Raw genomic sequence first — 20,817 nt, forward strand, 5'->3', positions numbered from 1 at the left:
CAGGTGCACCCAAACCATTGTGATGCAGGTTTAGATTAAACCATTGTGATGCAGGTTTAGATTAAACCATTGTGATGCAGGTTTAGATTAAACCATTGTGATGCAGGTTTAGATTAAACCATTGTGATGCAGGTTTAGATTAAACCATTGTGATCCAGGTTTAGATTAAACCATTGTGATGCAGGTTTAGATTAAACCATTGTGATCCAGGTTTAGATTAAACCATTGTGATGCAGGTTTAGATTAAACCATTGTGATCCAGGCTTAGATTAAACCATTGTGATGCAGGTTTAGATTAAACCATTGTGATGCAGGTTTAGATTAAACCATTCTGATGCAGGTTTAGATTAAACCATTCTGATGCAGGTTTAGATTAAACCATTGTGATGCAGGTTTAGATTAAACCATTGTGATGCAGGTTTAGATTAAACCATTCTGATGCAGGTTTAGATTAAACCATTCTGATGCAGGTTTAGATTAAACCATTCTGATGCAGGTTTAGATTAAACCATTCTGATGCAGGTTTAGATTAAACCATTCTGACTGGTTTAGATGACGCCACAGTGTTTTATATACACTGTGTTCCAAATTATTATGCAAATGATATTTTTCTCTGATTTTCCTAAACAGTCGATGCAAATGACAGTCAGTATCATTTTCAAGTCATCAATCATTAGAGTAATTAAAATTGTATTAAACAAATCTCCCAATGATAACAGTATTTTTTTCAAAAATAAAAAGCTCAAAATGCACTGTGCCAAATGATTATGCACAACAGAGTTTCAAAACATTTGACATGTAACGGCCTGTTAAGATGATTTGGATTGAAATAGCTTTTGATTTCAGTAAATATGATCTCCTAATGCTGCAAATTCAACAAATTACCATTTTTAGTTTTATATATATATACATATATATATATATATACATATACATACACCTGGGTAGTCGACCCATCTAATAATAAGTCAGCATGTTAACGTTATGTCACTTGCGGCAATTTCATTAGAATGAAATTACTTTGTGACCAAATGTAATGTGAGTAAAATATGAATACATTGACGCGTCAGTGAACATTATTTCTGTCTGATCGATTTCACCAGCAATGGAGCTGAAGACAACAACTCCCATGATCCCAAGTGACCTCAGGACACCATCAAGCATCACCTTTTGTAATTGTTTGATTGACCCCTAGAGGCAGACTTGGCCGTCCTACCTTCAAGTCAAAGTGCTCACCAGGCAGATTGGGACCAAACTTCCAAAAATGTTTCATGAACTATTTTGTGATGAATGAGGGAGGACGAGGTATTTTGTTGAACAACACTTGCTCACTCACCGGCATATTTGGGAGTGTTGGACTCGTCCATGGTCCAGAAACAGTGGTCGAAGGCAAACACCTGGAAGGAGACAGGGACAGGAACTAGGAACATGTAAACACAGACACCTGTCCGGACACGCAGGGTCTTGGAGGAAACCTGAGATTGCATGGGAATAATCCCAGGCAGCTCTGTTGGAACAAAGCAACATGAGCTTATGCGCTGTATTACGCACGGATAATGATAGGATCAAGACTGACTCCCTAATTGAAAATCCCAAACGCCACCATGTTCTGGTTATGAGGAACTAAACCGTAGACCGAGAGTGAATCATGGGATGCACAAATCTGTTATCTGTTATCTCTGCATATTTCTGTCAGATAATTAATGTCATGAATCGGTGTGAGTGGAGCTGCCCCAGTGGCAGTGCTCCTCACACCATGCACTGCCAGGAATGCGCTGGTTTCCAAGGTGATGGCTTGAAGTTGACCCTTGTACAGCCTGACCCTGAGTGCTGAGGCCTGGCAGTCACAACACAGACCAGCACAGGTACTCTATTTCAGATCCCAAATGTCCTCCGGGCTGCTGGTGGTTACCTGTCTGGGAAAGTACACTAGCCTGTTTTAAAGAGACCCGATATGGGCATACTTTTTACCACTAAAAGAGCGCTTTTCTGTCTTTATTTCCAGTCGCCTCTTTTATAAACACAACAGTCAGGCGAATGGTATCTAATCACATGATTATTCATCTGCTTATAATGTAAACTGCTGTTAAAGTGTCAACATGTAGCAGAAGGACAGGGCTCCTGTGTTGGGACTTCTGCTGTAAATCCAAGCCTTTCTGAATGGGCTTGGATTTATGTGCAATGGGCTTACACGTCTCAACCTCCATTTATCAGGCAGTGAACCATTGATTTCATAGTCAGTATGGGATGGACAGAAATCACTGAAATACTTTTGTAAGAAAAGCTTCCTTCTGTGACAATTTATTCATTACATTAGTGCCAAGATTGTGTGCCGTCATTCTCAATCAAGACTAGCTAGAGCTCAGATCTTGAGTTTGTAATTGTTTTACAGAAACTGAAACTGATCAGATGTCCTTCTTCCACCATTGTTGAATCTGTGGAGACTCATTGGGGTGTGATTGTGTTTCAGCACAGTCTCTAGATGACACCTGGGCCCTGGAACACTAAAGAACCCACAATCTCCAGGGACTATCAGAGCTCGTGGCAGAATACTAGAGTTTCCCAGTCAGTCAATCAGTTGCAGAGTGGCCTCACGAACCAGACACAAAGCCCCCCCACTCTGCTGGTGTGTGAGGCATGGACATATCTGCACTAGTCACCAGTGAGTTATCAGGGGGGTGCAATCCAACAATAGCGCTTTGAATGCACGCACACACACACACACACACACACGCGCGCGCGTGCACACACACACACGCACACTGGCCCCAGTGTCTCTGCTCATCCCTCTCACATTGTGTAGTCTTTGTGGGTGTTCACCAGATCTCTGAGCGCTGACACATTCACACGGACATCTATCCCACTCCTGCTGACCAACCAACCCGCTGCAGCCCCTCTCCGTCGTGTCCCTAGAAACCACAGCAAGACAGCCAAGTGGAGTAGGGGCTTTGTGCTCCACAATGGACTGGCCGAGTGGCGGTGGTGGTGGTGGTGGAGGGAGGGGTGTTATATACAGTTGCTGCGCTCTGCTCCTGAATCATTGCAGTAGCCGTGGCAATGCAAGGGGAAAGTTTAAATATTCTGAACTAAGGACTGAAAATAACTCTGGCGGCTGTGGAGGGGTCGTTCCTGCTGACACTGTAGAATGCCCTGCGGCCGGGAGGTTAGCCGGCTCCCATTTCTGACGCAGATGAAACAAAATGCTTACCTTTGGTTGTTTCCTTGTTTGGGGGATGACAGGAATGTACGTGGTGATGCAGAGAGGAACCCCAGTGGAGAGAAGGAGAGAGAGAGAGAGAGAGAGAAGGAGAGAGAGAGAGAGAGAGAGAGAGAGAGAGAGAGAAAGAGAGAGAGAGAGAAGGAGAGAGAAAGCAAGGAAGAATGGGTATACTCTGTTAGTATTACGATTTCACAGCCTGTCCATATTTACTCTCATTACATCTCAAACATTAACTTTGATTATAATTGTTGCGATTTAAGTACATACAATTATTATTTGATCTATAATTGTTGTTGTACTAGATGCAAATATAACATTGATATAAGAATAGCATCGTCATTTCTGTGTATTATTCAATTATTTATTTTCTGATTACAAAATGATCACTCATTACTGAAGCCGAGGATGCAGCTTCAGACAGCAAACTGAGCTCAGTGTCTATGGAGACCTTTTCTTAAACGGAGAGGGGCCTTCATAATTAATCGATTAGCTTATTGATTTAACCCTGCAATGTGAGCGCTTTGTGTAGCAAAACAAGATATATCGCTATGCTCGACAAGATATATAGTTTCCTTCCAAAATAAAATCTCTATATCAGCAGAAAACATGAAACATATCTAGTGTCTCTTTTCCCCTTTGAGGCACGGCTTCTGTGATCGCTGCCCGACCATGTTGAACCAGGCAGGGCTCCATCCACTCCAGTGCCTCCACAGCTGCCTTTGTCCTTGAACTGAACCCAACCGTGTGCAGACGCCAGGCAGAGGGACGGAGGAGAGCCTCTCACCTTCACAGGATCACTCTCACAGTGAAGGCTGCTTTCGTTCGCTCTGCAGCATTCAGTTCATTTTGAGTTATAAAGAGACCGAACTAAGTGACAAACTAAGAAACAACCTAGCTATCTTTTAAACAAACTACAAACAATTAATGTTTGCTTCCCTTTCAGTTACTACAATAAACAGGTTGTACGATTGTGTGAGTTATTTTACAGATGAGCTGGTCCTCATCCTTTTACTGCTCTGAAGACTAGAGATGCTCCGATCAGCATTTTTGGGCCCGATCACCGATTACCATGATCACTACCGATCACAGAATGGCAGCGGAATGGGAATCTTCCATATCTTTTATCTATAATCTGGATAGACGGCAAGCACCAGTTTCTGTTCCAATAGACTCTTTATTTTTTCTCTTTGTATCCCCCATGACTGAAACATGTCATAACGGTACCGAAATGCCTGCACGCATTCTGCTGTATTTACGGTACTGAAATGTGCCTGCACGCATTCTGCTGTATTTACAGTACTGAAATGTGCCTGCGCGCATACTGAGCTATGCAAGTTCTCAGTCAACGAAACTGAACGTTAAAATGCCTCCTTTGCCATCTTTACAGCGACCCTGTGAAATAGTGGCAGTGTAGCACAATGTTGTAGACGGGAGAACTCATGCTGCCACTGGCAAGTTCTGCTTTGATAAAAAAAAAAAAATTTGCACAAGTAATTTACGTCAAGTGATCGGCTTTTTTGATCTGCGCTTTTTGGGGTTCTCCAATCAAGCTATTTTTAGCCAATATCGGCCAATCATGACCAGCGTCCGATCAATCGGAGCATCTCTGAAGACTGAAGACCATGCGTATAGCCCACTGGCAGTATATATGGGACTAGGGTCCTAAAGGTATGCAGTCAAACAATACAGAGATGGAGAACTAGATAGCTATGGCCTCAGTACAGCCTCACAACGCTCAAGTGTCTCAGGAAGTCATGCTACAGACTGTTTCAACAGGTGAACAAGGCAAACATCTGCAGGTAAATTGCTCATACCCTCAGAATAACAGTTTCAAGGCACAGAATAAGAAATAACATGCAGCAGAGTTGTGGCTGTTAATACACTTCAGTGCCTTGTCCAGCCAAACTCATAACTAAGCTTGAATTTTGCTGTAACTGTAATACCTCATTCCATCCATAATTTTTCCCATATGATGGAAAAAATAAAAAATAAACATTATTTGTGCCAGCCAGTGAATCCTGTGTTCCACTTAAAACAATGCAAAGCCACCGGCTATTTCAATGGCTCAACATGAGACATACATGTAGAGTGAAAGCTTCAGGGGGTTCACGGATCTGATGTGGTCTTGAGACTCGTGACACACAAGTGCCACATACACGGCAATCTGGGTTGAGCGTGCAGCGCGAGCACGCTGGGGTGGCCTGCCCACTCGCAGCTGTTTGTTTCTTCATGTTAGTCATCCCAGGTTATGTTCAGGTCCAGGTACTCGGGGCTTTCTGTTTGCGTGTAATATTCCTGGCTTTTAAAATAAGCAAAACCCACAGAATGTTTTCCATGAATATTTCAGAGCTCATTAGGCCACAAGTCATTAGGCCTCAGATAAAAATATATACACCAATCCATTTTCTTATCACACCATCAGACCAGTCCTATCTGCCTGCAGACACATGTTTCTATCCAAAGGGCAACGGTCGGGCAGTGTACAGCCCATATTTTTAACATCCATGTCTAATAATGGTGCCAATAACAAGCTTTGCTAATTATCATATCATCAAGAGACACACAAATACATCATACATCATGTGACACATCCATCCTTTTAAACAAAGTAAAACTCCATGGCCCACATCATAGTGTGACGGGCTGGAGAGAGGCGGACAGCCCTTCCAGTATTTACTACTGAGTTTGTGGTTACTTAATCCAGTTTACCCCAATCCAACGTACAAACGTCAGGTCCAGGGCTCAGCCCCAAAGGGATCAGACAGACACAGCATCCTATAGTGAATCTCTAACCATACACAACACACACACACACACACACACACACACACACACACACACACACACACACACGAGTGGTACACCACACATAAAGAGATTGACAGAAATTGACATTTACCATGGTCAGATAGTGGTTCACTGCTTTCAGCTCTCTGGTTGGTTTAAACCTCTCCCTACACATAACAACTGACTCCTCTCCTGGATATAAAGCTTCACTATGTAGTCGCCTAATCCAAAAACCTCCATGCAAAACCACATCTCTGATTAAGTGTATATATTTTGCCCTCAACACGTTGCAGACAATTAGAATCCAATAGGTTCCAGAGCTTACCATAACATTGACAGCCTCCTCAATGGGGCTAAGAAGCATAGCAATAATGGGTATCAGCTCACTCTATTGGTTCATTTCAGCCTGTGTTTCAGTGGGTTTAGAATAGAACATGCAAGTCCCCACCAACTCAAAGCAGAGGTCACTCTGTATAATTGTGCACAGACCAGAGTGGGAACATGCCAAACAGAATGAGAGTGGGGGTGTTCTCTGGTCAAAGTAATGAAGCTCATGTTTGATCAAAAAGCCATAAGGTGGACAGCACCATGAACTATAATATCAATATACATTGTATGCATAGTGCTAGTTTTATTCCCAAGAGAACCGTATGGTAATGGTCATGACGGAGGCAGACCTCCATCATATATCAAAATGACATTGACTCACAGCAGCTTTTGCAGCTTTCAGTGTACAGTACTAATTTCAAATTAATCACCTTTAAGTGTAAGTGTAAGTCAGGGATCAATGGATTTTTCTTAATGTGTCTTGCAATCCTATAATAGCCTATTATCTTGACAGGGAAACACTCTTTCAAATATTAATGATATATCAAAATAACCCCTTAACCTCTTCATCCCCAAATGGTCCGGTAATGGGCAGAGCCTGTCCCCCCAAATTGCAAAGGCATCGTACAGTATTTACACACATGAGAAAGCAGTCATGTGGCAGACCGATAACAAGATCAGATTCTAAACTTTTTGTCTATCATAACCTTTGCTAGTTAAATAAAAGACAATTCCAACCCCAAACAAAAGAAGAAGCATGCAACAACAAGAGTTATGTATTTCATGACTGTATTTCTAATACATTTCATTATATATCATATGAAAGCTGATACTCCACTGATTCCAGCAGTCAAAACCGACTTATCAAACATCGCCAAATTAGAGGCAAAAAACTATTAATAATAAAAATTCACTTTTTCTATTTTCAACCAATGATTATGTCTCACCTTTGTTGTTTTTGTCATCAATGTTTTTAAAACCACCATAAAGGGGGAATCTAGTGTCTGGGCACCGTCTTTAAACTGAACACGGTGTTTGCAATCACTGATGCGGAGCTAAGAGAGGATCAGAACAAATGTTCTTCATCGCTGTCTGGTGGCTGTACTTTTCTACAGTTTGTGAGATGGCTGATCCGCAATAACGCGATTTATAAAAGTTCTAGACTCCACACATTTGTTTTGCCTCAATGAGCGAAGTGAGCCCCCTCTTGTAACTGGGATCTGAAGAGTTCAAATGTACAAACAAAATGTGTTTGAGCGGAGGGCTCTGGGAAGGAGGGGGCATGTTACAACCCACGGCATACTTGTGATCCTTCTCTACTAACGTTGTTGTGTATTAGCTATATGATTAACTATGTTGTATATTAAATGCAGTCTCAAGCAGTCTTAAGTCAGTCTTAAGTCTCGGTTTGGTATGTTTTTGGATACGGCAGTTTTTTTATTTTTTTTTATTAAACAATATTTTTTGATTTCATTTGATTTTGATTTGATTTATTAAATTGTATCAAACAAATGCCTTACACAAATGAAAAATACAATTGTGGATAAAAACACAATTAAGTCCAGGACTTATTTCCATTGTGGTCCTCAACACAAAACATCGGTACTTACCAAAATGAAACGTGCATCGAAGCGTTAGACCCGTACCGAATACGCGTATGGTTACACCCCCATCAGACGGAGCTCCACACATCCACAACACACTCTGGGCCCTAGTTAGACGGTCTCAAACGCAGACGTGAAGCGCAAAGTCAAAGTAGCCTTGTGGGCGGTTCTACGGCGATGTTGCTATTATGACGGCGAGATAAATGAGCTTTGCGCCTGAAGCAAATCTAAAATGGGTTGGGCTGAAACCCGTAGGTGTGTTTTGGGCGTAACGTGCAATAAACCAATGAGAGTTCCATCTCCCATCCCCTTTAAGAGCCATGAGTGCATTTGACTTGATGAGTTGATATTTTGACAGCGCGTTTGCAGTCGCCGCTGAGACAGATGCATGACCACATGCATTTCAAACTTCAAATGGCTCAGTTTATGGGCAAATAATAGGCCTAATTCACACATGGAATAGCGTTTTCTTCTCCAACTTCAGAAACACTGATTCGTCATGTAAATTGCGGCAAAGACAACTTAACACATACAGTATATGATATGCAGACGCAGTCCTGTGGCCGCAACTGTGGGTCTATTTAATGATATGTGGCAATACATAACAAATAACAATAACAAACATCGTTTGTTACCAGTATTGTATACATCGTTATCGACTTGTGTTCATAATATGCATGTGTCCCCCCGTTAATATACATCACCATGGACTGTATTATGTGTTTACGTGTTTAGTTTGCGTGTGTTTAAACAGATGGGCGCGCGCACACACGTGCGCCAAGCATCACCCGCATTCATTTTTTCTTTTCGTTTTCTCACAATATTAATCCTAAAAGTTATGGGCTTGTACACGATGTCTGTGTCAAGAAAATATGTGTTTGCTGTACGGTGTTTGCAGATGCATTGACTTAAAAGTACAACTTAAACTAACTTAACTTAAGTACAACTCAATCATTTAACCAACCATTTTACCCTAAAATGAAATTTTGTTTTGGAAGGCTGGAATATACTTTGCTCAAATTTATTAGTTATTATTATTATTTTAACGCATGGCATAGCCTAATATATTTCATTCATGTTCATTCATGCAGCCCTATGGAAAAAAAAAAAGTCCACAATCCACACGCTATTTCTATGCAGTTTCACACATATGAACAATCTTTGACATCATAATATTTAAATCAGGCTAATCGTTTGCATGTTTGTGCTGTGTATAGCCTACGTGTGTGTAAGCGTATGTTGCAGTTCCGACCTGCCATGACACGTCAAAATAGCAACACCAACTGCGCTATCCGCTAGTGCATTTAGACCAGGAATTTTTCGGTCAGTAGCGCAATTTTTAGATCACTAAAGTAGCACCAAGTATCATTTGCGCTGGAACACGCCCCTGCTTTTCGCCGACACGCCTCTCCAGGCGCAAGTGTAGTGGCGCCTGGTTGCTGCGGGGGTAAATCAGCTTTGCGCTGGGTACAAACTAGCAACGATACATGCGTCTGTGTAGAAAGTCAATTGCACTGGGTGCAAGATAGGGGCCTTTGTGTTGTAATTGTCTGGGAAGCCTATAACTCTGTTACTGAAGCGATCATCACAATCAAGCATTAAACCACTGCCCAGACAATGGAAAGCCAGTTAAAAAATATGAGATTTTGAACACGTTAACTAGAACTACTGTCTGTTGTCTGCATAGATGAGTGTGCATGTGTTGACAATCATATAAGGCACATTACCACGTTTATGGGGAACCCAACCAACTTAATCATATACGACACATTACCACGTTTATGGGGAACACAACCAACTTAATCATATACGACACATTACCACGTTTATGGGGAACACAACCAACTTAATCATATACGACACATTACCACGTTTATGGGGAACACAACCAACTTAATCATATACGACACATTACCACGTTTATGGGGAACACAACCAACTTAATCATATACGACACATTACCACGTTTATGGGGAACACAACCAACTTAATCATATACGACACATTACCACGTTTATGGGGAACACAACCAACTTATTCCAGCACCTGCCACATGTGTGTGCAGCAGTGGCGGCTGGTGGTTTTTGAAGTGAGGGAGGAAGGACTGCGTGCTTGGTTGCCATTGGCCTGCTTGCACTGTTAGTGGAGTATGGTGGCATGAGTATGTGAGAATCAAGTTGTTTCAGGGTGTTTTGGTGAACTACAAAATAGCAGGGAAGGATAATTATGTGAATAAAATTTATACAAATCCACCAGTGGCAGCATTGTACTTTGAAAGCTGGTAGGCAGCATATCTAGGACTACAAGGGCAGAAGGAAAGGATGCAAAGGCAATTAGTCAAATCAGGCCTACTCTTGATTTGTAAAACTAAATAAAAAAAATCTGGGCCTATCATTGGGCCTATTTTTGCCCTCAATGACTGAAGCTATTGGTTGTAATTTGGCTATGTTTATTTTCAGCTACAATTGTTTTAAGAAAAATAAAGACACAAGACCAAAAGTGATACCATTTAAAATGCATCATGCTCTGAATCATTCACTAACATCCTTTCCACAATATTAAACAGAACAGTCAGAGTAACAAACAATTAAAAGAACAACAAGAACATCATTTCACAACTATTGACATGGGCTGTAACTGGGAATTTACAGCGCAGGCGAGAGAGAGACGTGAGCGTAACGTAGGCGTATCAACACCGCCGCCGTTTATTTCGCTATATTTTCAAGATTCATCAGATAATAGGCCTACATGTCATAACCGAGACGCTTCAGAAACGCTTGAAAATAGAAGTGAAGCGTAAGTTAAGCTTTGGTCGGCCGTGAGACGGGCGTAGAACGCTGCCGGTGTGGATCAGTGCACCGGTCTGAACGGATTCTATCTCTACCTGAAGTCGGACGTCTGACAGCCGACTAAAAAACGCGTCTAAAACGGCTCTGGTGTAAATTGGCCTTAAGCCTAACATTGTATGAGGCAAATGTGGATGTTAATGGATGTTTCAGAATGTTGGTCATGGTGTTAAGCCAAATAAGGTTGAGGGACTTCATTTATAGATCAAGTCAATCCTCCTCGCTGTTTGTGTTGCAAAGATATCAGTGATATCGGCTTGGTAACCCAACGGTGGAGTACCGAAAAATAGGTAGGCTCAGAGAGTTTATTTCGGCTGACTTTTGGCGGTGGAAACGCCAGTATAAGCTAAGCGAACCGCACCGCTCGGTGGAAACGCCAATATAAGCGAACAGAGCCGCACTGTACCGCAACGAACAGTAGCGCACCGCTCGGTGGAAACGAGGCATACAAGCGGGTTTGTTGGTTCTCGTAGCGTAGAGAGACTTGAGGGGATAAACCCTCCCTCCGAGCTGCTCCACAGCCAGGGCTCCTGCTTATTGGTTCATAGCGCAGCCAGGGCTCCAGCCTATTCGTGAATAGACGTTGATGCGATTCAGATCCCTTAGCTAGTCCCACCCACTCAGTGGAGGACTTTCCTCCTCTCTCCCATTGACCCCCATGTTATCCACCGGCCGCCAGTAGTTCCCGAGAAATGACTGGGAGTCAATGGAGGCTGAGGGAGGAACGTCCTCCCCGCAGTAATATTCAATAGACGATAGGGGATGCTAATGTCCCTTTACCCAGGGAAACAAACATTACATATATAAAGGCATTAAATTAGTCATTTTTAAGGGCATTAATTCATTACAGTAGTCTGGGCAATCTACACTTTTTATTCTCAACAATGTTAAGGAGGATCTTCCTCCCTCTCCTCCACCGGTGTGCAGCACAAATAGACGGCAGCTCAAGACACAAAGCGCCTGCACAGAAGCAGGTAACCTTGGCAGCACATCACAGTCATTCCTCAAGACCAGAAAGGGCCGCAGTGACTGTAGCCGTGGCAGCGATCAAAGATGCGTTGACATCTTATATTGCAAAATATATTTATAGAGCAGGAGAAAGGCCTTCTTTAAGATAGTACAAAAGATGGACCATATATTTTGGTCTTTTTAGTTTGTTAAGAGAAAAATCAGAAAAAATCTCAATTAGTTTAACTTTGAAAACATCTATTATTTTTAGGCCAAAACCCCCACCCCTATTTAAGTTTCGCCAAACCTTTCTCTACTAAAACCTCACTGTTTTTGCTGTACTTCACTTCATCACATGATTGATTAAAGTTAATGTTGTTCTAAGGCCCTATAGTACTAAAGGGCTACCAACTGATAATGCTCTAGGTGGTATTGACTCTAAAACGTTACATTTATTTCAAACCTCAGAAATTGGCCATGTGATGAAGAGGTTACAACTTCGAAATCACCCAAAACACATTTGAGTCAGGAGAATATTATATACTGAGAAGCATCAATCCTCAACTATTCGGTATCTTGGCAACCTCTATCATCAGGAAACTACTGTAAACCCAGAGCCAAGACAATGTACCAGCCTAATGAGTCAAAGTTCCAAGGCAAAAGCCAAGTTTTAGATCCCAAAACCGCCTTAATAAATAGCTTTGCCATGAGTAGTACACTTCATGCAAATAAACTGGTTTCCATAAAACACATTGTGCCATTTAAAGTGCTCATCATGTGCTGAGTTCCACTTCATGACACCACCAGTGTTTCAGGCAGAGTAAACGGCCCCCAGCTTGATAGATATGGGCAGAGATAGCAATCACATACAGTCTAAGCTTTTGTCTGGTTTGCACCAACTCAAGAGAGAATCTAGCACCAACCAAAGTGGGACTATTTTTTACATTGCTTCCTACAAGAGAAGACATTCACCTTGCTTCCTACCAAGGGAATATGAATATATACCTTTACTGCACCACACACGTACAAACACTCATCTTTCTATTTGACCTTTCTGCTTGATAGATGTCACAAAAACAATACACTGTGGATTTTCCAGCAGGGTCTATTACCAGCCTATAAATAGCATGTAATGAAACCCAAATGTTTTATTTAATCAGGCAGTTCTAGAGCTGAAATCTCACTTCATAGACACACTTGGTCCTTATAATTTATAATTATTATAATAGTGAATAGTCGTGAATCATTTTGGACTAGACGTGGGACTTACTTCTGAAACTTGTATGTTTCAGAGAGGCTCAAAGAACGGTTAACTGTAAAACATTAATATATGCATTTAGGAATATGAAAATGCAGTGCTAATTGAAAAAGGTCTCCAGAGTAAAGAGGATACCATCCATTGCTGTTGTTGTTCCACTCAAAATCTGAAGGGCTTTCACAGTTGATGTGCTTTATGTAGAAGCTGAGAGGTTTGAAATGCTGGCTTAAACAAAGTGAATCAACTTATTCACTGGAAGGGTTCGCACATACACGCAAGGGAAAAAATGAAAAGACAAAAGGATCATTCCTGAGGGACGCAAAGGAAAAGGATCTCATTGTCATTTGGAGAACAATTTGTTTGAAAGGCGATGACACTTGGGTAACATGGGTGACCAAATACAAATGAATACATCTGCAGAAACCATTCTACTTATCACCATTACACCAAGAGGAAAGCTTCAAACTCAAGCCACCCTAAGTCAACACCAACTGCATTTGCAGGAGGAAGATGCACATCGGGGAAAAGGAAAGTGATAATTACAGCAAAGAGTAAACTGTTGCTGTTTAAATTAAGCTCCCTCTCAACAACGCTTTGTTAAGAAGAAATTTAAGCAAGATTACACAGTGGAGATAGAAAATTACCCCCCTTGGGTTATCCTCGTTCTTTTTGATAACAAATAGATAAGGAAGCAAATTGCACGGTTCGACTCAACTACTGGGTATTTTGTGATAAACAACTAAATGCAGCTTTTTGGGCTGGGAGTTCTCCTCTTTTCGTTACTTTTGTGTAAAATTACTCTCCTTTTATAATAAACTATACACTCAAGATTAGTTTTCATAAAACCATAATTTTGTGTTTAGACTGTTAATTACAAAGGAAAGTAATTTTAAACAAAAGTAATGGAAAGAAGAGAACTCCCTATATAATAGTTCTATAAAAAGCTGCATTTGTTTATCACATACTACCCATATGCTGAATCCAACAGTGCCATTTGCTTCCTTATCTAGTTCAGCCCACATAGAGGGTTTGGGGGTTCTCTTATTTTGATTACTTTTGTTGAAAATGTATTTCCCTTTATAATAAACAGACTACACATGATTTGTTTTCATTAAACTCACATTTTTGAGCAATGGAAAATAAAACAAGATTATCTTCCTGCAAGACCCATTTTCACCCACTTAGCTGACTTTTAATGAAACTGTCAGAGGTTGAGGGAGCCGCCGGGCTGGATGTAATACACCTCTATTGTGTGTGTTGAAGGGGCATTCCCCTGCTAGTGTGCTTTAACACTGATCCCCTCCGCACACCGCAGCCCAATGCATTTCCCCCGGCTTTCCACACCCACCTAGCATTGTATCGCCGCCTCTGAGAATGCCAGACTGCCAGAAACTAAAAAGCTTTTCCAGATTCACATTTCAAATTAGCCAAGCCTGGCACAGAAAGTGAGATGAATCCAGAAATTTGAATTTATATAGTTTGGAACTTATGTGGGCCTGACAAGGAAACTTAACTAGCCACATTATCATCATCATTAAGATGAACACTTCATTTCACAAAGGGAAAACAATGGACAAGAGCGCTGTCACGAGTGTGTGCGCCATGGGACATGGTGGAAATAACAAGCCTAATATTGCTAAGCCATCAAAGGGAAGCCCATACAGCCCATATAACATTCTTCAAATAGCTTCCATGTTCACATGGTGCCATTCAATCCCTGCCCAATCTCAGTAACGTGAGGGTATATTCTTTAACTCAAAGCCTCCCTGGAATTAATGCCACAATACAGTGGATCTGTGTTAATGTGGGCTTTTCATTTCCCATTAGCAAGGCCCAGAACCACCCGTGGAAGATGGTAATTACATGGCATGAACCAAGCTTTCTAGGGTTGATTTCTATGTGTCATTGAACACATACATACAATATAAAACCTGTTCCCGGAAGAGAACCAAAGTCCCAAGGATGTGCACCCTGCAGCCATATTTAATGTTCCTAAAGGAAATACACAGACGTTGACATATTTCAAACTCAGGTGAACAGGTCTCCTGAAGACCATGCAAAGCTTAGGGCTTGGACCCCCGGCGGCTCCACAGAGGGTGTAAACGACATGGCTTTTACCACAAAGAGCCATTAACATGCAAGAGTCTTTTCTGCAATAACAAGCTATATTCATTTTGAGGCATTGCTACATAAAGTCAAAGCTAGGGAAGGCATTTTATTTAAGAAGCATTTTGTTAGTAATAATTGCAAAGAAAATGATCTTTACATTTCAACAGCAATCAATAAATCCGGTGTATGTGGCAGTCGCATGTAATCGAATGAAATGATGGGCTACCTGTCTGTCTAACTACCTACCCAGCTACCTGTCTGTCTACCTACCTACCCAGCTACCTGAGCACTCTGCCAGTGCACTCATTTCTCATGACCGGAGCTTCGACAATGCTAGGCCAACATCTTGCTAAAGCTAGTGAGCTAGTCAGGTGTTTTGAGGCTTTGGAGCGAGGCCTGAAAGGAGGGGTGTTTTTTTTCAGTTGGATACTTTCAAAATCGAGCTTACACTGTGCTCGTTCCTCCGAATTGTCTACCTTAGCTTTAGGGAGAGACCCACAACCAATAAAGAATGCTCTATTTGTTATATTGCATGCAACACTTCGGAAAACGTGTGTGGGTTTTGCATTTCACTAAAGTACATCAGTAAAGTACGTGAGGTTAAAGTGTCCTAAAGTGTTGGTATCTGTACAGGAATTGCTACATACTTTACAGCAATTCATAGTAATGGAATAATTAATGGATGATTATTAATAATAATAATAATAATAATAATAATTTTGTAATGGAAAAAGCCAGTCTAAGATGTAAAAAGCCACTCACCTGTCAGAATAAATGGCTTGGATATTGCATAACACCGACAAGAGTATGTCCATTAATTCATTCCACCCCAGTCTGCTTTTTATTCCATGCTCTTTTTCATATCTTTGATGGTTGTAAGTCGGTTTCAAGCACTAGCAACAGACCGCTGGTTGTTTAGCCATTTCTCTGCCAACGGTTAGCCTAAATATAGGTTAATTTGTTAGCGCCAGCAGCTTGAACAGCTATTACAATTTAACAAGCTCATTACCACGTAATTCTGCTTGGAACTGGAGATGCCATTCTAGATTAATGCCATTTTCATTCTTCCAGTAGAAAAATAGCAACCCCTATCCCAGGGGCCATCCGTCTGGTCAAAATGTGCAAACATTTATGCTTACTGTGGCTCAAATGGCCTCGCATGCTGTTTATATAAACTCATGTATAACATTTATATGAATGAGAGAACAAGCACAAAGAATCATCTTGAGTCATTCTTAAATCGTCAAACAATTCTATTTGCACCCATGGGTAACCAGGTCAGCTGTCTAATCACGGGTGACAACGCACAGCAGCTCAGCAGCAAATATCAATGAAATCAAAAGAATGCAGCCTGCAAATCTGCCCGCTAAACATTTATGAATATGTACAATTCTAAGCCAATTTATGAAAAAAAAAACATAACACAAAGATTGCTTGTAATTGTCAATGGTGTTAGTCAACACAACTTATTCAATTATGAAGTAAATTCGTCCAAATGTATTGATATATTCTGATTTATTTATTTAACCCTTTCAACCCATGATGAAAATGTTAGCTCCTCCCTACAAGATCATAATCTTTCCTGATTTATCTTTTTTAACAATAGGCTAGTACTAGGTTCAGAGAGGGAAGCATTCAGGCACGTGGTGCTAGTTTCATGAAGACCTGTCTCCATTTCAATCAGAGAAAATGTTATCTATCAATCTATCTATCAACGAGCAAAGTAAATCCCAAGGCCCTGATGTCTGAGCAATAACACTACTTTATCTCATGGAATCAAAAAACATAACTCAAATAAGATTTGAGTTATGTTTTGATACAAATATAACTTGTGAAAGGCAGTTGGGGAGTATCATCACATACCCAGTCATCAGAGACAATCCATTGCAATGGAATTTATATATTTTTTAAAAGATTTGCTTTTTGTTCTGCAATGTAAAGCTGAAAAAACACATACATTAACACAAGAGCTCTAACCTGTAGAGTGAATGTCCACCTTTGACAGTGCAATGTCAGCCGTTGGAGCTCTTACGATACCAATGAAAGTGCAGATGATTGGGAAGCTGCTATGAGGTAGCACCGCGCTTAGCATACATTTACTACTAGTACTACTACAGGGACTTACTAATGATACTAGTACTACTACAGGGACTTACTAATGATACTAGTACTACTACAGGGACTTACTAATGATACTAGTACTACTACAGGGACTTACTAATGATACTAGTACTACTACAGGGACTTACTAATGATACTAGTACTACTACAGGGACTTACTAATGATACTAGTACTACTACAGGGACTTACTAATGATACTAGTACTACTACATTATACTACTAATGATACTAGTACTACTACAGGGACTTACTAATGATACTAGTACTACTACAGGGACTTACTAATGATACTAGTACTACTACATTATACTACTAATGATACTAGTACTACTACATTATACTACTAATGATACTATGACTACAGGGACCTGGGTTGAGTTGGTTATTGCATATTAGCAGGGGAAATATTGCATGCTGTTGTCTGGTTGTTTACCTGCTGTCTCCTTTTGAGTTGGAGGGTGGCGGGTGAAGGACGGTCTGGTTGTCCTCCATATCCACAACACATTTTGTGTTCAATTCCAACTCTGCAGAGACAAGTTTGTTTTAAAAGAAAGGCCCTTTGAGGGACAGTAACACTGAGCAGTAGTCCTCTCTATGAGGACAGTAACACTGAGCAGTAGTCCTCTCTATGAGGACAGTAACACTGAGCAGTAGTCCTCTCTATGAGGACAGTAGTGAGCAGTAGTCCTCTCTATGAGGACAGTAACACTGAGCAGTAGTCCTCTCTATGAGGACAGTAGTGAGCAGTAGTCCTCTCTATGAGGACAGTAACACTGAGCAGTAGTCCTCTCTATGAGGACAGTAACACTGAGCAGTAGTCCTCTCTATGAGGACAGTAACACTGAGCAGTAGTCCTCTCTATGAGGACAGTAACACTGAGCAGTAGTCCTCTCTATGAGGACAGTAACACTGAGCAGTAGTCCTCTCTATGAGGACAGTAGTGAGCAGTAGTCCTCTCTATGAGGACAGTAGTGAGCAGTAGTCCTCTCTATGAGGACACTAGTGAGCAGTAGTCCTCTCTATGAGGACAGTAGTGAGCAGTAGTCCTCTCTATGAGGACAGTAGTGAGCAGTAGTCCTCTCTATGAGGACAGTAGTGAGCAGTAGTCCTCTCTATGAGGACAGTAGTGAGCAGTAGTCCTCTCTATGAGGACAGTAACACTGAGCAGTAGTCCTCTCTATGAGGACACTAGTGAGCAGTAGTCCTCTCTATGAGGACAGTAACACTGAGCAGTAGTCCTCTCTATGAGGACAGTAACACTGAGCAGTAGTCCTCTATTCGAGGGACAGTAGTGAGCAGTAGTCCTCTATTTGAGGACAGTAGTGAGCAGTAGTCCTCTATTCGAGGGACAGTAGTGAGCAGTAGTCTTCTATTCGAGGGACTAACACCGAGCAATAGTCCTCTCTGTCGGGGTGGAGGTGGATCAGGGTGGAGGTTCTCACCACCACGTCCTTTCAATCGGCTTAGCCAAAACTTTCTTACATTCAAATGTCGAATAAATTAAACTCGATCCGAATAGAATTGCAACAGTAAAGAATTATAACACTTACCTCTGCGGTTCATGGGCCGAACTCGTACTGCAACTTTTACCTTTGAATCCGACATTTTGGTCCACTTTGCTCCCACCCAGTCTATCGATGTACAGTCGGGGAATCACACAGACTTACGCCGGATCAAACGCAGTTAAAGCGAATTAAACAGGCCCAAACACGTCCAGACCGCGGGAAATGGAAATCAAATATACATTCATTATGTTTACATCCATCCAAGTCGGGGTGTGGAACAGATACAGCCCCCTGTTCCGGACAGCATCCCGACCGCCATCTTCCTCTGGTCGCCCGCCTGTCCTCTGGCCTCAGAGAGGGCTGTGTGGAGGAAGAGGACTCCTCCTGAAACACACCGAGGAGGGGGGTGGCATGCACATGTCGATCTAGCAACTTGATTTATGAGCTACGACCATTTAACAGTTTAATACGCCTTTATAAACGATTTTACAAGAAGAATGTGATGAATGACTGACACCTTCCAAATATTATTGTCCACAGCCTGTGTGTGCCAATCGATCACGCATCAACAGGTTATGAACCATTATATGATCATGCAATGATGTATTCATTATTGTTTATTATTCTTTTGAGATATGTCGAATTTTAATGAATAATCAAAATACATCCTCATTTCACCAAAAACGGAGTATAATTGTAGGCGAACAATCACTTTCTTCATCAATTTAATGTAGGTTAAAACACGTTTTATTCATAATTTCCCTAAATAATACCAAACATTATTTTTTAATATTAATGCATTTCATATTATATAGCAGAATAAATCTTCACAGCGTGGTCTCCACTGTCCAAAACTGTTAGTGTGCTGTCCTTGGCTGCACAAATCAGCCCCACTGGCCGCACAAGGTGCTCTCCAATGAGGGGAGTTAGCTTCTTGCCCTTATGCAGCTTCCAAATCATTGCCTGCGTGGAGTCAATAATAATCACATTCCCATCTCCTTCAAAAGCCACTGCGGACATGCACAGCCAGGCCGTGGAGCCGAGGCTGAGGCTGAAGCTGTCTATCTGATAGAGGAGGCTGAAGTCTCGGTCGTACACTCTGAGTCTGGCAGGCCGGTGGTTTCCAGTGGGGTGTGACTCATCAAAAAGCAGATGCTCTACCACTGCGGTGGCCCCCGTCACCTGACAACAGGCCACCGCTCTGGGATGCTCCAGATCAGTGATGGGCGTCTGATGATCCAGAACGACACCACGACCACAGTCCAGAGTCAGCCGGGAGAGGGTGCCAGTCTGGGAATCTGAGACCAGAATGTTCCCACGCATGTCTACCTCCACGCCCCACGGCAGCTGGAACACGTCTGTGAGTGTCAACACGTGACACCCCCTGGAGGTGAACACTTTCAGAGACTTGTCCCCTGCGTCCGTCACCACCACGTGACCATTGGGAGTCACGGCCACGTCCAGCGGGTAACATATGTCCCCCCTCCGCCCAAAGCAATGGAGCCTCCCCCCATGGGGGCCAAACACCACCACCCGCGTGTCTCCATCATGCACCACCACCATGGTCCCCGAGGTCCCAAGCACAGCAATCCCCGTGGGGTTAAACAGTGTTCCCCAGCCACCAAAGGCAGAGCAGAGCTGCAGAGACCGCGAGACATGAGGGGCTTTCCCTCCAGAGCTTGGAGCACCAATTTTACTGTTCAACAGCAGCTCCTGCAGGTCGCTTAGGGCCTGGCAGTGGGAGGTGCTGTCAACATCGCACAGCTGTCGACAAAATGGGCACTCCAGCTTCTTCAGCACGGGGTGGGACAGAGCCGCGATGCAGTCCAGGCAGAGCACATGGCCGCAGGGAAGGTTCTGGGGTCTGCGCCCACTCTGCCCTGCTGGGTTGAACGTCTCAAAGCACACCTTGCACTCCAGCAAGTTGCTGTGGATCTCTCGCAGGATCCTTTCAGGGCTCCGGGTGCCCTGACTTCTTAGGGAATGAGGATTCACAGCCATGACTGTCTGTAATAAACGTGATGTGTGTTATACACCGTCTTGTCTGCAACCAACATAAAAATAAGCTGAGACTTCACAAAAGCAGCAGCC

The 20,817-nt window shown here is 42.2% G+C and overlaps 2 protein-coding genes across 2 annotated transcripts in view; both read right to left on the reverse strand.

Annotated features, from left to right (window-relative positions):
• Window positions 1-19,031, reverse strand: part of kif13a (kinesin family member 13A) — a 71,428-nt gene extending 52,397 nt beyond the window's left edge. Inside the window, exons 1-4 of the mRNA XM_084471730.1 lie at window positions 18,772-19,031; window positions 17,655-17,745; window positions 3,209-3,221; window positions 1,337-1,397 (exon numbers count right to left, since the gene is read on the reverse strand). Of these exons, the coding sequence (XP_084327856.1) occupies window positions 1,337-1,397; window positions 3,209-3,221; window positions 17,655-17,745; window positions 18,772-18,826 (220 nt within the window). The 5' untranslated portion in view covers window positions 18,827-19,031. The remainder of the gene's footprint in view (window positions 1-1,336; window positions 1,398-3,208; window positions 3,222-17,654; window positions 17,746-18,771) is intronic.
• Window positions 19,032-19,465: 434 nt separating this feature from the next.
• Window positions 19,466-20,780, reverse strand: LOC311352143 (E3 ubiquitin-protein ligase NHLRC1-like). Its single transcript, XM_084472358.1, has one exon. The coding sequence runs from the start codon at window positions 20,725-20,727 to the stop codon at window positions 19,534-19,536; it is 1,194 nt and encodes a 397-aa protein (XP_084328484.1). The 5' UTR covers window positions 20,728-20,780; the 3' UTR covers window positions 19,466-19,533.
• Between the last annotated feature and the right edge of the window lie 37 nt (window positions 20,781-20,817).

The sequence above is a fragment of the Micromesistius poutassou genome (assembly GCF_964030765.1).
Source record: "Micromesistius poutassou genome assembly, chromosome: 8".
In the NCBI taxonomy this organism is placed as follows: domain Eukaryota; kingdom Metazoa; phylum Chordata; class Actinopteri; order Gadiformes; family Gadidae; genus Micromesistius; species Micromesistius poutassou.